At 33.0% G+C, this 23,905-nt stretch overlaps 1 protein-coding gene across 1 annotated transcript in view; it reads right to left on the bottom strand.

The window, feature by feature from the left end:
* The window catches only part of LOC143255606 (actin-related protein 3-like), a 94,049-nt gene that overhangs the window by 24,307 nt on the left and 45,837 nt on the right, over positions 1-23,905 (bottom strand). The window contains 2 exon segments of the mRNA XM_076511495.1: positions 2,390-2,482; positions 21,826-21,999. Coding sequence (XP_076367610.1) covers positions 2,390-2,482; positions 21,826-21,999 — 267 coding nt within the window.

Consider the following 23,905-nt stretch of genomic DNA (forward strand, 5'->3'; position numbering starts at 1 on the left):
CTTGGAAGCATCGCTATGTTTGAAAAACTTTGTGGAGTGACGGATGAGTCTCAGATCCAACTGGATCAGTTCCTCAAGGATGAGATTACCGAACATCTTCAGTCTCTAGAAAAGGAAGTCGAGCATTACTTCCCTGAGCTATCACAGGAACAGGAGGCCCTGGTAAGGAACCCATTTTGTACTGAACTTGATGTATCCAGTATCCCAGATGATATCAAAGATGAATTTCTGGATCTAAGGAACGACTCTTCAGCTCGTGATCTCTTCAAGGTGAAATCCATGACTCAGTTCTGGTGCGCTATGTATCAGTCATACTCCAAAGTCAGCATGATAGCTTTACGTGTCCTTGTTCCATTTGCTTCTACCTACTCGTGTGAGGCAGGATTTTCCACTCTTGTCAATATAAAAACAAAGAATAGGAACAGATTGGATGTTGAAGATGACATGAGACTGGCTCTAACAAATGTTTGACCACGAATTTCAAAGCTTGCTGCTGAAATGCAACATCAGGCATCTCACTAGCTGGTTTGGATAGCTGTTCAAACCTAGGTTAGTATTATTTTAAGAAATATATGTTCTTTTTGGGAATTCAGGTTGGAACAATGTGATTTAATTTGCTAATAAATAATTACAGAATTTTAAAATATTTTTTTTAGATGTTTCTTTCCCTCTCCTTCACAGAAAATAAAAGAAAAATTAAGCTGCTGATAGTAAGCTCTAAGTAGGGGGTCACATGGGTTTCAAACTTTTAGGTAAGGGGTCGCGAGTGCCAAAAGGTTGGGAATCCCTGCACTAGGACTATAAAAGGGTTTGATTATATCTTTAATGATATAATTTTTAAATGTAGTTCTGAGAAACTTGTCAATAAATGGTCCCAATTTTAATATATAAAACATTACAGTTTAACATTTATAAGAATGTTAATGCAAACGAGGTTGCATGTAACTAAAGAACACAATCTAAATACCTCTCCTACACAGTATTTGGCACATTAATTTTTTTTGTTTGTTAGAAAATGTCTAAATTTTTTACAACTGCTTACAATGAGGTAAAAATACTACGATTACTAACTGCTAGCACAAACAACCACCCATAAAGTGATGGTTCTGCTCGTAAGTAAAAATATAACAGTATTCCAAAATATTAACATGCTCATCATCACAATTAACTCATGTTTGTTCTTCATACCAGTAAATTACTAGTGTGGGATCCTCCAAAATAGTTGGAAGCTATGAAAGGATCCACAGTTAAGGAAAGTCTGGGAACTTCTAGGATACAATATGAAGAAAAATGTTTTACTAAAATGTATAAAACGTATGAGAAGAGCCATGATATTTAAAAAAGAAACCAGGAAGACATTTTGCAGAAGATTGATATGGCTTGGAAAATGGTAGCTGAGAAGATGGGAATGAAGCATTAAATGTGAAATGGAAGTAAGTGGTTTGATCAAGAATGTAAAACAACAAAACAAGAAAAATGGAATTTAAAACATTTTACAGGATGGGAAAATAAGAAGAGAGAGAAGAATTATTAGAAAATGAGGAAGTTAAATAGGATACAAGAATGTTTATAATCGTAGGACAGAAGAGGCAATTGAAAATAATTAAGCACTGAAGAAAAGAAAAAGCCTATGGATCATATGAATTTTACTACCATACTCATTTCATAAACATCTGTCATCACTTCCAGCATTGAGGTCTTGTAGTATTTCAGGACAACAGATGGCAACATTGTATTAATTATTTGAGTAACATAAATAGATATATATTGCTGTGGTATGATAGTGAACTCAATGACCAAGTGTATCACAGAAACTGTAGTCATAGTAAAACAAAAACAAACCCAACTTGACTAAAAGCTACTGATCAAATCGTCAAAGAAAATTACTTCTCAAACCTCATTTATTCAGTTACAGAAATCCCCATGCACTGTATGAAGCCATGAACAATAGATAAAAACTGTTGCACTGATGAATCATAAAACAGGAAATTCATACACAAAAAGATCTAGTTCCTGATAAGAGTAAGAAGTAATAGCAGAGTTAAAGAATTGATTAAATCCATTATTTATAAATTAGTAAGTTATGAATTTTCAAATTCTCCACTGATGTTTTGACTTTGAACCTACATCAGACAAATATTCTTTCTCATGTTGGTTTAAAAACCAATGTGTAACACACATTAAACATTTGGGGGGAGAGGGAATAAAAGAAAGAATACATCTAGGATACGTTATTTTCTTTACAAAGTAATGATACCTGTAAACTTTTTAAGGTGAACACCTTTAACATTCAACAAAAAGAAACAGTTATTCATCATACTGAGAAAAGAAAAGATATCCCATTTGTACAAGTGTAAATAATTCCTTGTATAAAATGTTATCACAGTACCTTGTATAATGGTCTTCTGACATCAATGGGACAGTTCTGGATACATGTGTCCACAATTTCAGAGATAGGAGTCATAAAGTCTGGATTAGCAAACTAAATTAAAATATATTATGTTAGAGATTTAAAAAAAAAAATCTATGCAAGTTGTTTTTTTCTATCAAGATTAAAAGAGAGATATTCATATAACTGGAATTAATGATATAAAAAGATGATCACAATACTTTTTGAAAATACTGAACTAAAATATACAGGATATGAAAATTACATAAGAGATGAAGTTTTAAAATAAAATAAACTGAAAACATGAGGTGAAAGCACAGGACTGTACAAGTGAATTAAATTGCAGTGCAACTGTTACTGAAGTAAAAATAAGTGGTATTCCCAGGTGAAATCTGATTATACACTGCTTATAAGAGAGGGAGACAGTCAATCTCAGAGTAAATCTTAATAATTTACTTAAAAGACCAAATTTAAACTGAGGGGATAAACTGACTGGATACATGATGAAAAATAATCTTTATAAATAAAGGCACAAACACTGCATACATACGTTCATCAAAATACTGGATGCAAATTTTTATTGATAAGCAGAGAACAATGTTTCGATCTTCTTAGTTCACCTTCAGGTTAGAAAAAAGAGAATTTACAATGACCCTAGACATGAGCTCAACAACAGTCAATTGCAAACTTTCTCTTGTTAACCTGATGATGACCTAAGAAGGTCAAAACGTTGTTCACTGCTTATGAATAAGTGTTAATACCCATACCAGCCGTTATGAGATGCATTTTTATTTCAAGTGGGCTTATCATCAAGAACTGGATGCAAATCTACTGAACCAGTGAATCAGTCCACAACTGTGACCTCTAGAGATTTTTCTGTTGACTAACTCACGTAGAAAACAAAGTAAAAGTATATCAATCTTGTACTCCTTACTCAAAAAAACACTACCATATGAATGATCATTCTCATATAATGTGGCTAAGGCCATCTACATGGCTAATAAAGAACACTGCTGTTCTTGACCTCTTTGAATGATGTAAAATGTTGTAGCAAGCTTCTCCATGCACATTATTCTTCTGAAGTACAAAACGAAACAAAAGTGATTGAAACAAATATAACAGTGGCCTTCTGGACCAGATGTTTATATATAATAATAATAATAATAAAACTGCAAAGAATCAAACTACATAAACAACTTTAAAAATTCTGATATCAATATACAAACAAATACGTAGTATGCTTGCATATTACAGTATATGGTACTTATGTCAACCGACATCCAACAGAAAGTCTTAAATATCCAAAATGAACTGAAGGTTAGGAAATATCCAACAAACAATAAAAGTAAACAAAGATAACGTTAAAAAAATAGCAAATACACATGTAGGTATAAATGAAACATAGCTCACACAACAAATAACTGTTAAAAACAATTATTATGGTATGTGTTCACTGTTTAAGCTATATCCTGTTTAGAAGCATACCAAATACTACTATATGAACAGAAATCCAAATAAAATACACTGATTACTAATTATGGAAGGGTGAAATAAGTAGTTCTTTCAATTATGACAACGTCTGCTATTCTGAACCATTCTTAAGCTTGAGCCCTTAAAATTAATGAACCAACCTACAAGTTCAGCTACCAAGGTTCAAATTTCCTATAATCTCCTCCTCACTCTATATGCATAAAGCTATGATTTTGATAACCAGAAACAAAATGAAACTTTAGCACATTGGCTTCAACAACTAGTTTAAGTTAAAATTACAAGACTTACAACAGAATTACAAATATAAAACAGGAGAAAATTATATAGATTAAACAAATACAAAATTTAGACAATTCAGTTACAAAAAATAAAAACATTCATAAACTGTGCCAATTCAACAAAATAATTTACAAGAGAATTAAATGAAATCAAAATAACATAATAGACTAGATCAAATTAAACAAACTATAATTTTGAAAAATACAATTACAAAATTTTCAGACACAAAACTGAAAATATTAAAATAAAGTTATATAAAAATTGAACAGCAAACATTTAACCAATTAAACCTAACCAAAATATTAAATTAATGACAAATTAACTCAACAGTGCTAAGACCAAGTCCACACCATTGAATTCAATTGAACATTCATTGTTTTGTTTAAGATATTCTTTAACCCTTTCACTACAGGTTGTGGATCAAATGCCATGTCATTGAGTTTGATTTACATTCAACATTTTATCAGACTACTATTTTATGAAATTATGACAATAAGTTCAGAATGAAACTGTAGATTGTATTTCAAATTTTAAAATTATATCAGAGTTAATTTCTGAATTTAAAAGTACATATTAGAAGAACCTGCCTTAATACACTTTTTTGTGAGTCATGTAGTATGTTGAATGGAGCACTGGTTAAAAAATTAGATGCCTGTGATGTCAAGATACTATATCTATAGTCTTGTACAAATTAGGAACTCAAATTACCATTACAAGCTAGAAAACAAAATAAGCACCTTCTAGTTTTTTTGAGATATGGCTTATATACTGAAACAAACACAGTGGCCTTGTTCACCTCTATTTTTAGAAATGGTCCCTTATATACTGCTACTACAATTCTTAACCAAATGACAGCTCAGAATGTCTCCTTAGTGGTTTTTCTCAACCATTTAAATCTGAAATGTCTTTTTTTGATCCATTTCTGGAAGGTATATTGTGTCTTTAGTCTGCTCAAAGTTTTACTTTTTTTTTTAGACCTAAATATAGCTTATTTACCAAGCTTAATTAGTAGAATTCTGTGGTATCAGTATAGTAATTTATGATTTTTTTCGTTATTTAAGTGTGTTATGTTTTAAATGCACAAAAAGTCCTAGTGAAGAGAATTGTATGATTTATTTCTTAATTCAATGCTCTATATTTTAAGAAAAATACATTACATAACTTATTTCTAAATAGTAATAATATATATACATATGTACTTTATAATACTTTATTATAAAACGTTAAGGTAGAAATTTCTTCTATATAAAAGATTTATTTTATTTCACATACACTAGTTATTTAGAAAAAAATCCCAAATGTCAATTATGGATTTGCTTCAGTATGTTCCACAAAAACAACCATGAATTTTCAGATTTTTTTCTAAGAATGTCATTTAGAGCCCTTGATAAAAAATCAAAATAGGTTTGAATAAAACAGCATCAATATGAACTTTTTAACCACAATACAAGTGTAGTTTTATTACAATTTAGTCAATTTTCATTTGCCAAACTTGGTTCTTACAGCAATAGTATTTCCTGTACCACAGCCGAATAGGTTTTTAAAGACAGAAATTTGAGCACTTGTGAATAGCTGACTTTCACCAGAAGCAAAAACAGTCAATTATTTGAAAGTGCTCAAACTATTGGATTTTCTTCTTTAATCTATTCACATTTTATAATTGTTTATGATTGTTAGTAATATAACTATATAATTAAAGCAGTTGTTATTTTCAAATATAATGCCAATAGGGTTTTAATCTAAGTGAACAACTGTATAAAAGTGAGAATAAAGTGATAGGAACTTAGCTTGTCAATATCTTGCTTGAAGAATATCTGTGAACCACTTATGACAGTTACAGCACTGATGTTTTTAAAAAAGTCTTATTCATCCCTTTATGCTTCATTTGAATTATGATGCAGTTTAAAAAAATAAAAAGTAGAAATGTATCTCAGAACAGCTGGTATGGGTATTAACACTTTCATTAATAAACAGAAAACAAAAGTTTGACCTTTCTAGGTCATCTTTAGGATTACAAAGAAAGTTTACAAGAGACCATTACCAGATGCGTCTTAAGGACGAGTAAAAATGGGTATGAGATTGTCAGGGGTATTGCAGTTGGACATTAGGTTATTAATTAGTATAGGAATAAATGTGTTCCTTTATATTGGTTTAATTTTGGTTTTCATTGCTGTATAAGCAGGGCTTCTTTGATTTTGCATTCATTTATATTTGTCTTCTTAGTATCCGAGCATTTTCTTCAGCTACGTCGTGTCATTTTGATTTGCACTGTTCGAAAACATGTGAAGGTGTGTGTTCTTTGAATCTAGTTTCCATTTCATGCTTGTTTCTCCAATATAGAAGTTATGCAGCTGCATTGTATTTTATAAATTATGTTGGTGTTGTGTTTCTCAGTGTAGTTTTTACATAGTATGGACTTCAGTTCTGCACCTGCTTTTTGAATAAATTTGGTGTTTACTGAAATAGTGTTTTGTTTCAAGTTCTTTTTTCTAAACTTTTATTTTGTCACTGATATCATGAATATATGGTATGCAGCAGTATAAGGTCTTGTAGTTTGTTGTATTTTGAGATTTTTGTGTGCACGCGTGCTTTTCCCATGGTTTTTGAGGAAATTTGTTGATGAAGCGCAGTTTTATTTTGTTGATTTCACAGTTAATTTTATCAGATGAGCATAGTTTTGTGGCTGTGTTTATTTGGTTTCCTAGTATGTTGAATTTTTCTTTTATTTCAGGTGCTGAGTCCCAGGGAATGTATAACCCAGTATGGGTGATTTTCTCTGGATTTTGAATTGTGCATCAGTTCTAGTATTTTGAGGTTAAAAAATATTATTTGGTTAGTTTTTTCCTGTTCACAGATGAACTTAATGTTGAAAAACTAAGTATTAATGCCTGTAGCAGTTGTTCCGAGATGCTTTTTTTTTTTTTTTTTTTTTAAATTTCAAGTGGGTTTTTCATCATCAAGGAAAACAAAAGTAGTCTGGTACAGACAGTATTGTCTATTTTTATGCTGATCAGTTCTTTTAGAATGACAATTGCTGAAGTCAGTGTTGCTGAGAGAGAGAGAGAGAGAGAGACTTTGGTTGTTCACAAGGTGAAACGTTTTTCTAGAGCACTGCATCCTTGAGAAGAAATTTTAAGAGTCGGAATCTTGTACATCTTTATGGGGCAACACTACAGATCTAAATCCAGCATCAGCTGCACTTTTACACACATCATTATGACCAACTCATAAGCTTTGGTAACATTCTCAAGATTAAGACCACCCTACCTGAGGCAGTGTTCTGAATACAAATATAATCCCAGATGGAACTGAGGAAAAAGACTTTCCTGCCATGATCATCCATTTATAATGCATTTGATGTTAACTACAAAATGTATAAATACTGATACAGTGCAATGTAGTATAAGTATCATGAACAACAGAAGAATTAATTTTGCCATCCTAACATCAGACAGAGTAGCTGTGCTCTCCTGCTTTTACAGTTGTTCATAAACATGAACAGTTCAGACATATCTAATGAAGTGTCAAAATTTTCCTAAGTGTTACAGGTTATGCCAGTTTCTCATACTGTGTCAGAGCACAACACATCAGAAACATTGTGTCATCAGTATATATTTCACTCTACCAAAGATACATCAGCTTGGACTCAAGATCAAGAGTTTACTCATGAAGTGTTTATTGATCAACATTTGCCACAAAATGTAACCCGAGTGCTCAGAAAGTAAGAACTGCAATTCTTTCAACACATTTGTATGTCAACAGTTGCAAGTTATCAGTTGCTGAAGCCAATCACTTTTTTTAGGGACAATTTATTACCACTTTACATGTCCCATATCTTTTTCCAACCAGGCTCAGTCAAATAAAATGAGTTCATAACTTTGTGCTCTTTACAGTTTCCATAACTTTTAATAGAGTGTATGTATCTTACAAAATTTTGATAGGGTATCAGAAAACAATAAAAGGCATTTGTACACAGAAATTAATTTTTAATTAAGTATTTTTAAAGATTTGTTTGTGAATATATACTGAGTAATTTTGATTACTAGTTGAAGTGCAATGTGATTTTCATGTTAGGAATAAAAATACTTATTCTATTAAAAAAATTCAAAGTTCATTTGTAGAATTTCTAAAACCTTCTAACCTCATTTATTTTTATCTGTTGCTTTACTCTCTCTACCCTAACTACATACAATTTTGGTCAAATTTACTGATTTTGTACCTATCAACAAATCTTAAATTACCCTTTTCTTTCTAGAAAGACTAAATTGTAATAAAACTACTTTTGTTTAAACTCATAACAGTATTCATCTGTTTGTACATAAATTTTAATGTCCTATGAGCTTTGTTCAGATTAATATTACCACAATAAAATTACCACTGGCAAATGTGGAGCTAATGTTACCCATACCAAATTCTATAAATCAAGGGCTGCTCGAGTATTGTGAAAACTTTACTTTTCATTTTACCCTACCTAAAAAAAGTAAATTTTTTTACATTTCAGTTACTTTTATAAATTTAGAATACAAAAGATAAACAAGAAGTAAAGTTAACTATGCAACAAGAGCCATTACAAATCCAGCTAAGCTTGAATGAGTGTTTCCATAACAAAGTTTGAACTGGAAGCAATAAAGACAATTCTTTTCATGGAAAGCAACACAATATAATCCATCATTGTACAGATTAATACATTGGATTTCTACTGGTTATAAATATTAAAATATCATACAGAACTCTTGGCAATTTCTGAAAGAGGATGCGACAGGTGGCAAATTCCTTTCCATACAAATAGCAGGAATAATGGATAAAAAATACTTAAACTGCAAACACTTGTATTTATTGTACCATATTTGCATTACAGTCAGTCAGCATATAGGCCCGTATATACAACTATGCTATGTCATTCTTTATCCAAGGTAAAACAGCTGAATTTCCACTATTAACAGCATCAATAAAGTATTAATGGATTTTTTGTACTTCAACAATAGCCTGCTTTAAAGACAAACATCTGTTTACATTCCTGCTACCATGCAAGTCACATATCAACCTTAATCAATGGATACAATAATGTGGCTACTTCCAAGAAACTGGTCACAAATGATTGACAATACAACATAAAAACTTAGAAAGCTGCATACTTCTTTAGTTTACAGATTAGCAGACACTTCATCTTCATCATCCATATAACCAAGAAACTCTATTTCTATATGCATGAACTGTAGAGTTTCATGGTTTCAACTACAAGCTTGCACCCTTGTAATGCTAGAATATCAATTTCAGATTCTCAGCTATGTCCTGGAAGGGACAATCAAAAACCACTTTTTGTTCCACACGTAAAATACATCTCCTGTAGCATTTCTTAAAATGTTAGTTCTATCAGCATTTTGAAAGTGGCAAGTACATTACACAAATAAAATGATGTGGAATCGACCATCTAGGTACCTTCCAAATCTCTAGTACAAACAGATTTGTTTGTATGCAGTACTGGCTCAAGTTCAGAAACTGAAGGATGCAAAAATACCAGTTGTGCCTCTTTTCAAATTTCCATATTTTTATTTTTTGTACCTTACAAAATTGCAAAAATTTTTTGACTTCAGAATATAGAGTACAAAATTAGATATAAAAGACAAAATTAGTTTTTAGAAGATGTATTGCAGAACTTCCTTCATTTCTGCCACATTAATTTTTCATTTCATTTTCTACAGAAATTACTGCTAAACAACTTTCTCTTGTTCCATTGTAGAATGCAAAAATGTTATCAACTTAGTCTGAAAAAAATTTTGCCACTTACCACACTAAAGAGAAAAGTTAAAATTCTTAGAGCAATAAATACATTTAGGAATATTCAGTGATGTTGAGAAAACCCACTTGTAGAGAAATATATATATGAGAAAAACTGCTCGTTTTGGGTTGAGAAAATTTTTTACGTAGAGGAGTGAATAACATTTCGACCTTCTTCGGTCATCGTCAGGTTCACAAAGAAAGAAAGAGGTAACTGTTCGGAAGCTGACCACATGTTTGAAGGGGTTGTGTAACTGAGTGTCGAAATGTAGAGGGCATGCTTAGATGTTTGAAGATATAATTTTATATTTTTTTATTCTAAGCCTGCCCTCTACATTTCGATACTCAGTTACACAACCCCTTCAAACATGTGGTCAGCTTCCGAACAGTTACCTCTTTCTTTCTTTGTGAACCTGACGATGACCGAAGAAGGTCGAAACATTCACTCCTCTACGTAAAAAATTTTCTCAACCCAACAAGCCGTTTTTACATATATATTTGGGAATATTCCTTCGATTTGGTTTACACAGGTATAAAATAAGGCCTTATAATGAGGTTAATTTTCCAGTGTTTTTATTTGATATTAAGTTTTACACAAACTTTCACCACATGTATTCATTTTCTCTTTCCTTGTTAGTATGTTTTCTAAATTTATACAATTTTTGAAGACTTAAAATTTTCTCAGATTTTTTTAGCCTCTTTTGAGCTAGCCCCATCTGTATGTAGTAAAGAAAATGTATCAGTGTTACCACAATTACCATCCCTACAGTTGACAGATTCTTTTATTCTGGACAAACACCACTTCAGATACCAGAACAATCTTTATATATTTGTCAGTTTCAATACTGGTCACATCCCTGGTTCTCAAGCAAGTCTACAACTGGGTTGTTTCTTGCATGCATTTCATGTACATCTACATGATAATGCAGGATTGTTGTCCAGCCAAAATGACAATTTAGACTTGAACAACGACTCTCGAAATTGAGCAATCATTATTGGGTTTAGTAAAATGTTGTAGTTAGCTATATGGCTGATTTGCCTCACTTCTCCCTAAGTTATTATGTCAACAACCATTCCATCTAAGGGATGAATAATTTTGCATTCATAACAAGTTAACAGTTTTAACATCAGAAATTGAGCAGACAGGTGTTTGAACAAGTGATGCCCAATTTTCTGATAAAAGAATCAGAGCTATCACCTATGCAAATGGTGGTAACACACTGAAGTACACTCATAGCACAACATTGAATCTACTTTTATGCTTGGTAGTATTACAAGCTCCTCCTCAACACACAAAACCCTTGACAGGCCAAATTTCAATAGTTTTCCTGTTGCATAAATAAAACTGACTGACAATTTCAGCAGCAGGTCTGTCCCTACCAAACCAATTTCTGAACCATGACTGGATATAACAATCCTCATGTGGCAAGAAACATTGCTAAAATGAAGAGATAAAGAATGGGGTTTATTCATTAATATCCTCCTCTTTCTAATTGGCATAAGTGATGACTTCCCTTCAAGTATTTGATACAAGCCAAGGTTAAGTACAGTCCTGACAGTACCAGTACCCAAAAAATCTCAACTTTGTGTCAATATCTATATATAAATACAAACATACCTTATAATCCAAATTCAAACATTCACATATCATGTGACTAAATAAGCAGTAAATGAAATGAAAGCTCCTTCCCTCAATTACAAGGACATTATCACATGCTGCACAGGTAGTTTTACTGTAGCAAAGGTGCTAGGACTGTCATACTGGATGAAGCCATGGTAGCTATGCTGAGACACCCTGTCTCATCTGCCTTGGAGTCCTAATAGACCCAGAATATTGCTTTAAAACACTAACTCATTGTTACTAGTTTCATTTTCTATTCCTTGTGCACACACAACTAAAATTTGTGAAGTCATTACTGTTAAGTTTGGAACTTAACTATGTATCACAGTTGAATCTTAAGCATAATCCATACTGTTCATCAGCATGGTCGTAATCAAGTTACCACCAAAACTGCTTTCATCAAAAAAACTTCTCTAAGACCATGTGGTGTTACATGGGTTCACCCAGGAGATCTTCAAAATACTTGATGAATATCTTGCTGCAATCAGCAGAAGTCATCCAGAAACATCTTCCCATGCAATCTTATTACATCAACAGAAACAGCCACGTTCTTATGAAGTTATCACCTTTGAACACTGAACTGGATCCTGTGGATTAATTAGTTTTATATAAGATCCAATCTTGGGCAGAGCTTGCTTACAACTGTGTTTAAGTTTCTCCTCATCCTAATACACTCTCAGATGTCAAGTGCTAACCTGTTTAAATTCTATACTAGATGCTGTAACACCAATCCATGAACCTATCTGTTCCAAGCAACAGCTCTGGAAAATATTTGAGAAAATGGTCAAAATAGTTATTCACCACCTTCTTAAGCACTTGCAAATTCACCTATATCATTTTACCAGTACAATTAAATTACTGTAGACACATCTGTTACCAGCTTCCATATTATACATATAAATTGTTATTATTTGTGGGAGATACCCTTTATCCTCCTTTAAAATACTGTAAGAAATCTGACAAATATGTTACAACGTCCTCATCCAAAGTCAAAAGCAGAACAATGCAAGTTAAGGATACACAGTGCTGCTTTCTGCATCATCCTCAACCAAACAGTAAGTGATTCAGAGAACAAACAATTAGCAATGTCCAAGATCCCTCAAAGACAATCAGCATTTCTTGGAATGCCCAGGCTGAATATTGCCATAAAGACATATCTTTACTGCTTTACACTACTACATGCAGGAGGTAATCACTTTGAGAAAGCCTCAACAACCAGAATTTTCCTTAGGCACTTCATAGGAAAATGGAAATATAGTGCAAATATATTGGTTGAGGTGAAGGTAGGTGCACTGTAAACATTTTTATACTCAGGGAATTACTTTTATAAGGGTCCCAGAGGTTCTTAAAAATCCAACGACGAGATCATGGATATGCTGAATAGAGCTATTGAAGGACCAGCCTCTGAATCACTGAGTAGTTCGACCGAGAGTTCCGAAGGTGAAAACTCAGGAGCTGAAGAATCACGAAGACCACAATCCCATGAAACAAACGAGACATCCAACAAGAGGAGGCTGAAGAAGAAGAAGAAAAAAGGACATGGTAAGTATAGTTTCTGACTATTCTACCAACCCTAACCTTAACGACGCTAATAATAGTTCTAAAAATCAAAGTATTAATAACATAACCCATGTTAACGAAGACAAAGCCACTTGCTCTAACAATAATTACTTGAATACAAACAACACCACCATCGCCACTAATTCTGAGAACACCAACACTGTCACACAAACACACAATTCTCCTAACTACAGAATCCCAACTCTGTTCATCGAAGGAGTAAACAAAACAACACGCATTCCACAGATTGTCAATCAACTGAGGTCCTATTACCGGGCATTCAGTTTAAAGACATCAAACGTCTTCCTAATGGAAGAATCATGATTAAATGTACCGAACCTCAAGAGTTTATGCATATTTTGGCCCACTGGCCCAAGGATGCCTTCGTGTTCAAGCCACCATCACAACACCAAAACAAACACACCAAAACTAACAGTCATAATCAGAGGTGTCGATTTCGACATTGAAGATCATGAAATCACTGAAGAATTAACAACTCAAGGCTTTGACATTGCATCATCGAACAGAATCATCTCATTCAGAACGAAACAAAAAACGCCACTGATCAAGGTAACCGTCAACAAAAAGACGATCAAGAAAAATTATTAAAAACGGTTGCTTTTATTTTTCAAAAGACACACGACCGAACCGGAAAGACACATCAAAACCAATAATCCAATGCTACAAATGTCAACGGTTCGGACACACAAAAACTAATTGTATGGCCAAGGATAGATGTGTCAGATGTGGCGGATCTCACGAGGTCGCTCAGTGTCCTAACGAGCGTAACCAAGTTAGATGCGCCAACTGTCAGGCCCCCACGCAGCCAGTTACAAAGGCTGCCCCAAATACACCCAAATACGTAACAGATTCCTTTTCAAAACCACGAACATCAATAATCAAACCCACGGCTACCAAAACAACACCAAACAACCTTTACTACCAACTCCAACCGACTCGCAAATCAAACACGCTCAACCTCAACCAACACGTACTTACGCGGACGTAACACGCCCAAAAGCAACACAAGCATTTAACCCAACAGATTTCACCACAAACTTGCTAGCAATGCTGATAGAATTGAGTGATCTCCCCTCATTCGAATCGAGGCACGAGTCACTCAAGGCTGTTTGCAGCCTTGCAAGTCACTATTTTAACCTCCCTCACCTGAAACCACACCATCTCTCACTCAAAATTCACGCGAGGAAATAAAACAACACAATGATACAACACATTAAAATCTTACACATCAACTGCCAAGGAAATCTTAAAGACAAAGGATAGAAATATACAACATAAACAAACATATAAACGCCAACATAATCATCATTTCAGAAACACTTTGCACAGAGAAACAAAACACCACAATCCCCAGTTCATCTCACACAACATACCTCACTCAGAAAACAACAGAGGTATAATAACTTACTTTAGTACAAAAAATATCGCATCTAATCTCGATAGAAGATTCATTTAAATCTGACATTAATGAGACCATTTTTTGTAATATACACTTTAACAACCGGCTAACTATTCCGATTCTAGCCATATATTGCTCACCAACCAAAAATATCGACATTAACTTCCTTCAAAAATGTGTTAATCGTAAACCCAAACCAATTATTATTGGAGACTTTAATTCACCGCACACAGAATTAAGGGGTAACAGAGACACACGCAGAGGATCCTGCATAAAAAATTTTATTTCTAGCAATAAAATGCACTTAATTAATGACAATACACCTACACACTTCTCAGCCGCCAACGGCTCATATGATGTAATCGATTTCATCATCGCTCCCAAGGACATGGTTAATAGAATATCTAACTTTAAAGTGCATGATGAAATCACCAGCGACCACTTCCCCGTATCATGTATGATTCACCCGCGCCACCCGGCTGTGGCGTACGTGACTCCTTCCGCATACACCTACACTGAAACAGACTGGCTCACTTTTAACGCCTCTCTGGACTCATACCTACCCCACCCAATCGAACATGTAAACAACAAAACAGAACTAGACAAATATGTTGATCAAATTACAGAAGCCATAAAGAAAGCCACAAAAACACAATTCCTAAATCAAAAGAAAACAATCACTTATTCAATGGACTCTAACACCAGAAATTCACGCACTAATAATCAAACGCAGACAATTACGACGAATACACTACATCACACGTGATCCACACATTAAAACAGAAATCAATAGAACAAATACAAAAATTAAACAAGAAATTAAAAAGTCAGAGAAAACAATTGGCATAACTTCTGCAAAACTTAGAAAAACCAAGAAAAACCCAAAAGAATTCTGGAAAAATTCAAGAGTATTGCGTCAGACAAAACACAAATCACATGTTACAACACATCACACACAACAATAAAATCGCAAGGACGGACGAAGAGAAAGCTGACTTATTAGCTGACTATTACAAATCCGCTTTTAGCGATTTAAACTCAGTAGATTTCGACACACAACACCAACACCATGTCAACAACTACATAAATGCAAACCAAGCTTCATTCTCACCAGGATTTCCCGGAGACACTAGAAGCATACTCAAATTCAATCAATAGAAAAATAACCATAACCGAACTAAAGATTAATATCAAAACTTGAAGAACACTTCCCCGGACATGACCAAATACCAAATATTATTCTCAAAAAAAGTTCCACTCTCCTACTACAACACCTCACAAACATCATGAACATTTCATTAGCGACAGGGTATTACCCTGACACATGGAAAAAACCATCATAACAACGATCCCCAAGAAACAAACTAACAGAACAAATCCAGATAATTTCCGCCCCATCAGTCTGTTAAGCTGCCTTGGCAAACTGATGGAGAGAATTATCTCCAACCGTCTCCTCCATTTTGCGAATCAAACAACATCCTTCCAGAATCTCAAAATGCCTCCAGAAAAAATAGACAAACAACAGATCACCTCACACGACTCACCGAATCAATATACAAAGCTTACAACAACAATCAAGTAACCATCGGGGTATTCCTAGATGTCAAAAAAGCATTCGACAGCGTTTGGCACAATGCCATCATATACAAACTAAACCACCTACAAATAAATCCTACGATAGTCAAATGGATTTCAAATTTTTTAACCAATAGAACAGCACAAGTAAAAGTCAATAAAACCATATCCAAATTGTTTAATATAACGGCAGGAGTGCCCCAAGGATCAGTCCTCTCTCCACTTCTTTACATAATTTTCGTCAGTGACATACCTTTTCCAAATCTAACATACACACACAATTCACAATACGCAGATGACATCGCAATCTGGAGCACCTCCAGAAACCCAGTAATGGCCATGTCTCGCGTACAAGAATCACTAAACAACGTCTCAACATGGAGCAACAAGTGGAGGGTCGTGTTAAATCCGACAAAAACACAAGCAATCACCTTCTATAGAAAACTAAAGAAGCAAAGAAAAAATCTAGGAATAATAAATCTATCACTTGGAAACACAACCATCAACATGAGCAAAAAACATCACATTCCTTGGCGTCACTTTCGACACAAAACTAACATGGAAAAAAACACAAACAATATACACTCATCAATAAGAAAAAGGATTTCATATCTAAAGACTATAACTGGAAAACAATCAAAATGCGCACCGAACACCATTATACAAATATACAAGGCTTACATCCGTCCACTAATAGAGTACGGATGTCAAGTAACATACAACATGTCAAACAACACACTCCAAAAAATCCAAGTGCAACAAAACAAAATATTAAAATCCGCATTCAGTTTACCATCTTTTACACCAACAAATTATCTACACCAAATTAGTAATTTACCAACTATAAGAGATAGAATAACAGAACTTTCTATGAAATATTATCGAAAAGCAGAAAACAGAAACAAACTAACGGCATCACTACACAAATTATCAAGTGCACCAACAAAATACATATCACCATACAACATATTTCAAGAATCACAATCCACTCAACAAAGAGTCTAAATACATAAAAACTATGTTATTAACATGAATTCCTTTTTTTTTCAGGTACAGGGCACACGACAGGCAAAACTTTCGGCCTGTCGGGTGAAAGTGGGTTTTCTCGGGTACTCCCGTTTCCCCACATCAAAATCTTCAGGCATTGGATTTCTAGATCCCAGCCCAGGCAACCTTTTGCCAGACCCAGAATCGGGCGTTTGATTTGATCTGAACTTGAATGAATTACATTCATGTTCACATCTACCCAACTTTTCTTTTCGAGACAGGTCCGACCTTTCCTTCTTTCCACTGCCACCTTTGCCTCCACCCAAAAGACCATTTAGTGAGACATTCCCCACCCAAAAAGTCAAGAATAATAACGATAATTAATTTATTAAAATAATAATAATAATAAAAAAACCACCACTTAATCCTAATAACAATTCACGAAAGGGGACGAAGAGGAACTACAAAGTTCCTGAACACCCCAGTTGGAGAGAGAACTCTTCGGATTTCTCTCTCTCTAAACTGAACCCCTGCCACGTTAGTTTAGTTTAGTTTAAAAATCCAGTGTAGACATTTTGGAAACAGCAATATGGGAGAAATTCAAGATGGCTTCTAAGAGAGGTAAATAATTGTATATTCTAAAGCAGATAGCACAATAAATTTGATGTTAAGGTATAGAATTTTGAAGAAGTAAAGGACACCACTGGACACAAACAAAATCAGTCCTGACCATTTAGGTTACTCAAAATGGTGGCCCTAAAAAGAAGATAGCAAAATTATTTTAATGTTAAAATACAAATTTGGGGGATCAAGGAGTTAATTTTCCTGTGTTAACTACAAGCAATTTTGAGCTTCTAATGGTATGAAAAAGTACTTCACACATATCAGGGAATATGCAACTATGAATTGCTTCAAATATTTGAAGACAGATTAACAACATACTACACAAAAGCATTTGTCAATATTCAGCCACAAAAAATATACAAATATTTATCTCTCACTAAAATTCATTACACTTTATAGTGTTAGATGACTTGAAGCTGACCTATTTACTATAGAAATATTACATATAACAAACTATACACAAGTAGTGAACATAAATATGTATGTGCTGGAAGAATATGTTAAAGCCCATAATTATTAAAATGTCCCAGATTAGCATTCCAATGCAGAGAATACAGCAACAATAAAACGGTAATCTTGATGGTGGTATTGGTTCAGGCATCTCTAAAACAATAGGACTTTTTCAAACAGTTCCACCTAATTGGAATCCTTTACACTTGCAGTAAATGCAGCAATAGCAAAAAGCAGTAGCTAGTGGCACACATTGTTTATGTGCAGTTCTGTACATAGAAAATGTAAAATATGCTTCCTTACAGTAAAACTGGTTGGTGGAAACTCAGCAAATGTCATCTTTGAACTGTAATAGTTCAAAAAAAATTTCCCTTGTATCACTGGAAAAAATTTTACTCTAGTTCTGCCAATAATTTATACTGTCAAATAAAGGTATTTGAAAAATATGATTCTTCAAGTATAAAAGATCTCTAGAGTCACTATATAAAAACAAGTTATGAGCCAAGAAAAACATAATACAATTCTGTTGAAAAATGGGTGATTAAATAGCAACAAGTAAAACAGATTAAAAAGATAATGTAATAAATTAAACGTAACCTTTTCATGACGCCATTTTGGATTGAAAGTGAAACAATATGAAAGTAGGTCAAATGCTTATATGGTGCTGACATCTAGCGTTGAAGTTAGGTATTATTGAGAACGAATTAACTGTGTTACTGATCGGCTTGGACGAGTTATCTCATCTACAGCACTGAACAGGTTAAAACGCAGTCACCACTAACTTCAACATATCATAATATATTAATATCTAAAATATTTCACATAGTGGTCTTAAAATCACTATCTTCCCCAAATGTTCAGATAATAAATAATGAATAAAACTTTCTGCATTTAAAAATTCATGTGTCATAATTATGCAACTAAAACATTCCATGTCACAATGTGTGTTTTTAGTTGCAGCCCAGTGATTAACAGAATGGCTCCAAGTATATTTCAAGTACAAACTTATAGCTCATAACTATCTCGACCAATTTCAGATTTAACTATAGCTGTGGCAACTGAAGATTCTCTTGATTTTAAAGTACAAAATTTTAGCATGTATCTACATCAAATGATTTGTGATTAATTACAGCCACAGCTACTGATAATTCCCTCTTGTTTTGCCTTTAGACAATTTCATTTTACACAATGGTAATGAAATAATATTTCAAAACGTATTTAAGTAAACTTAAAACATTAGTAACACCCAAAAATTTTAAAGGAAGAAAATAACATTCTGGAAATCCAGAATAATTTTTGCATTCCTTGAGTGTAATACCAAACTTTGTTTCAAGGATTTTAATGACAGATTCAGCACTTCACGTTACTTCAGGAAAAAAAAAAAAAGTGATGCAGTTGCAAATACATTGCTAATTTTGTATCATTTTGTTTTCTTGCACATATTTATTCTAACAAGATCAAAGGCAGTTAGTTCCAGCAAAATTATCCAATGATTGCTGATATCATGTGATCAGTATCATGCACTCATTGCTGTGAAAGTAATTAAATATAACACTAGTGCCTAGATTGTCCATACTGGGAATAGCAAAAAGTCACAGTAACACAATCAGCAGTTTCTCACTAGCTAACCTGTTGTTTAACTTAATATATTTAAGATTCTTGTTCTGAATTAATTTTATTGCAATTTAATCATATTATCATGAAAAATGCTAAGTCATAACAAAAATAATAATCATAAAACCCAAGTTTTGGTTGGTCAGTCAGTTGGTTCAAAGTTACAGAAGTCCAATTCCACTTTTGTAATCTTAAATAACTCCTAAATTTCAGCACTTTTCCACTATAAACACTGAAGTGTATTTGCATCCTTGTGCAAAATAAATCAGAAAATAGTGCAAAGATAGGATTCAGAATTACTACAAGAAAGGCTTTGTTAAAACAAACTGAAGATACCAGTTACCTGTAGCAAAGAGGATAATGTATAACTAAGCAACACCCCAATACAACCTGAACATAGATCTGTGGTTAAATGACACCCACCAAGAAGCATGGATCAGTAATAGTTAACCAACCAAAGAAAAGTTGCAGATAATTAAGAATTGCAGTTTTAATGCAGGCACAGATAACGAAGACACGAGTAAAGATCCAATTTCCCAGTGCAAATAATAGCAACATTAGGTTGAACACTCCTAACTCTCATGTTTTGGGGCTAGCTCCTATATCTAAAAATACCCGTTAAGGCCTGGATTGCCTGTAACCAAGTTAAACACCTCATTCCAAATTATAAGTTCTGCTTTGTCCAGCTTTTGTTTATGTAATAAGGAAAAAAGGTCACAGCAAACATTTCAATTCTATTTGAAATTGTAAATAATTATTTTATGTAAATAATTCAACACACCTTCCACAGAGTTTGCTGGTTTTTCCCTTGGGGAACCATCATAAATGATGAATTAAGATAACAGAATGCAAGTTAATGTAGAGAGTGATATATAAAAAGTTAATTGCAAATGCTTTTTTTCTCTCTCTCTCTCATTACTCTTAATCTGAATGCTATTTACACACACACACACACACACACACACACACACACACACACACACACAGTTGATAAATTAAAAATGCATAAAAAAGTTGCAAGTAACTTGTCTGTCATGTTTCACCAGCTTTTGGCAATGAAACTGAAAGATAAAAGTTAACATACAACAGAAATGAAGAAGGGTGGCTACACTAATGATTTTTAGCTCTTTTAAAAAGGTTAAAATAAATACTGTACTTTATAATTTCATCTTAAAGTGGAAAATAAATGAGGTTCTCTTGTAGCAAAAACAACAAGTAATGGTTGATTGACAGAGGATGACTACCAACTGAAGGTTCACACCTGCAGTACATTAATCAATTACAAGTTAATTTCACCCAAAGAGTTTTAACTTTTATATTAACAAATCAAAGACTTGTGACACTCATCCTGATTGTAGACACTATAGTTACTAGTTACAAGTGTAAGAAAACTATCAATTATCAGTTACAAAACCTCCACCAATGGATTTTAGAACTAGTTTGCTTACACTTGATACATTTCCTTTTTATTAAATTTGCTCTTAAAAAGTAAAAAGAATAAAATTTAAATATGCATAAAATACAATCAAATACAAGAACATATATTCAATGAAAACAGATACTATTACAGAGAAAAAGTAATAAAAATTAGATTACAACACATACTGACAAATTACCCAATTCACAGAAATTATGAATGTTGAACCTGACCAGAACTTAAAAGGATTTTTTGTTTCAATTTATCAATTGAAATGTTTTTTCTCAAAACAAGTCAATTTTTTTACATTGTTACAAATTCAACTACAATAAAAGATTCAATAAAGGCAGACATATGTCAACAAATGTTTGAAACTGCTTGTTATTCATCCATTATTAATTCATGCTTTTATTTTTTTCCCCAGAGATTCCGCAGTGTTACAGCAGTAAAATAAAAATTAAAGACCTATACCAGACAAGTTGTCAAATTTTATTCATATGTTTACACACACACACACACACACACACACACACACACACACACACACACACACACACACACACACACACACACACACACACACACACTATATGTATATAAATAAAACAGAAAAACCATACCTCAGGGTGAAAAAAAATCTCTGGACCAAGGAACCTTTCATACCCAACATCTACAGAAAATGTCTGTTTGGTGACAGTATTGATTCCTTCATACTTTTTCATCCATTTGGCAGGTTCCTGATCATATTTTGAAAATTCTTTGGCAATGTCTGGGCAAATGTAACAGTACTTTTCCTATTATAAAAGTATCAAAAGTACCACATTAGAAAACCATTACTAGATTTTCAACAAAATGAAACAAAAATAATCTTTCAAGAGAATCTGGATTCATCAAAACTAATTTATAGCAAGGAAAAGGAAAAATATCACAGTAACAAGTTTTTATATACATTCATAGAATATACTTTAAAAATTTAGCTAAACTTGGTTGCAGTGATTCATAGTTTGAGATTACACATTTCTTCATACCATGTATTTGTCTAAAAATATACCTTACACTGTACAGGTGCCACATCTAATAAAATGCAATTACACTGGTTTATTTTGAAATACCATTGCCTTCCAGATGGCATGACTGACATTTTTGTAGATTTCTAATAACCATGAAGTGTTTTGACAGACCCAAAACATCACTGACTGTAATATCTTAGCTTTCTATACACATTATTATCATCTGGTTGTTACCTTTCTACAAGCTGGCTTTCAAAAGTATTCAGTGCTCTGTGATAGAAAGTTACAAGTACTTTTGCACTTAAGATTAAATGAATCAAGCCAAAACAATTATACAAATGTAACACAGAATTACACTACAAAAACATCACACTTATATCCATATGTTTAAGGTACAAAAACTTCCGTGAATGTGCACGCATATATAATCATAAATGTAAGCCTTAACACATGCTATATATTAATTATATCCCACTACAATGTTGGGAGCAGGAATGCTAACTTCAAGGTAGAGGGAAGGTAGCTAGGCATTACTACCCACCACCAACTCTTGGGCTATTCTTTGACCAACAAATAGGGGGATTGACCATCACATTATAACTTCCCCACAGCTGAAAGGGCAAGCATGTTTGGTGTGACAGGGATCTGAACCCTCAGATTATGAGTTGAACACATTAACCCACCTGGCCATGTTACACCCATTTATCATGAAATTTATACACGTTTATGCATTTGTAAAATAATTTAGATATACATAAAAATATTCATTGCAAGTAAACTTTAAAAATGATAAATTAAAAAAAGATTATTTCAAATGTTCTTCACATTTTTTTACAAAATAATGCAATGTTGAAAACAGAATTTAGACCACATTTAAGCAGCAGCATTTTCATGTTTGTAAAGCACATATTTTTCCCTTTAACTGTTCTTGTATACTAAATTCTAACATTGAACATTTTGGACCAGTATCAACACAACTTTTGTAATCTAATGGATGCCATATTTTTGCCACTGAGTATGATTTACACAGTATATTTTCTCCTTATATATTCCAACTTATACTATTATTAAATTATTTTAACATTCAGTATTTTCAAAGAATCATTGTATTATAAATAATTTTATACAATACTACAAGAAAAAATTTTCTACAACAGACATGTGTATAAAGATGAAGTATCAAAAACTATAATTTTATTGTTTTTATTATATGCTTCATCAGAAATGTATCATGCTATAAAATTGTTTGTAAAGAAGAACCCAACAAAAAATACAATATGTTGCTAAAACAATTTAACATTAAAATTTGTGAAATGTCAAGGTTAAAGATTTTAAGGTAATTTTTGGTATGATGTATGAGTGACAATAGGAAGTATTCTATTCAGTTTTCAACCCTTTGTAAACCTTCTGTATAGACAAAAACCTTACATTTAACAACACTAAGCCACTACAGAAATAAAACTTCTTTACAAAGTGGTAGTTTACTGTAAAATAAAAGTTAGTAAATAATGTTTTGAATTCACAAAACTGGACAATCAAGTACATTTTGCTATCACTTATGAATGTTCCACCTTGTAACAAGTTTGCTTGTAAGTATTGAACAGTTTTGAAAATCACAGCATATCTCATTTACCCATGAAATGGCAAAGCACCTTCAAATAGTGCAGCATATAAACTGTTGGTATTTGTT

This window comes from Tachypleus tridentatus, chromosome 7 (genome assembly GCF_004210375.1).
Source record: "Tachypleus tridentatus isolate NWPU-2018 chromosome 7, ASM421037v1, whole genome shotgun sequence".
NCBI lineage: Eukaryota > Metazoa > Arthropoda > Merostomata > Xiphosura > Limulidae > Tachypleus > Tachypleus tridentatus.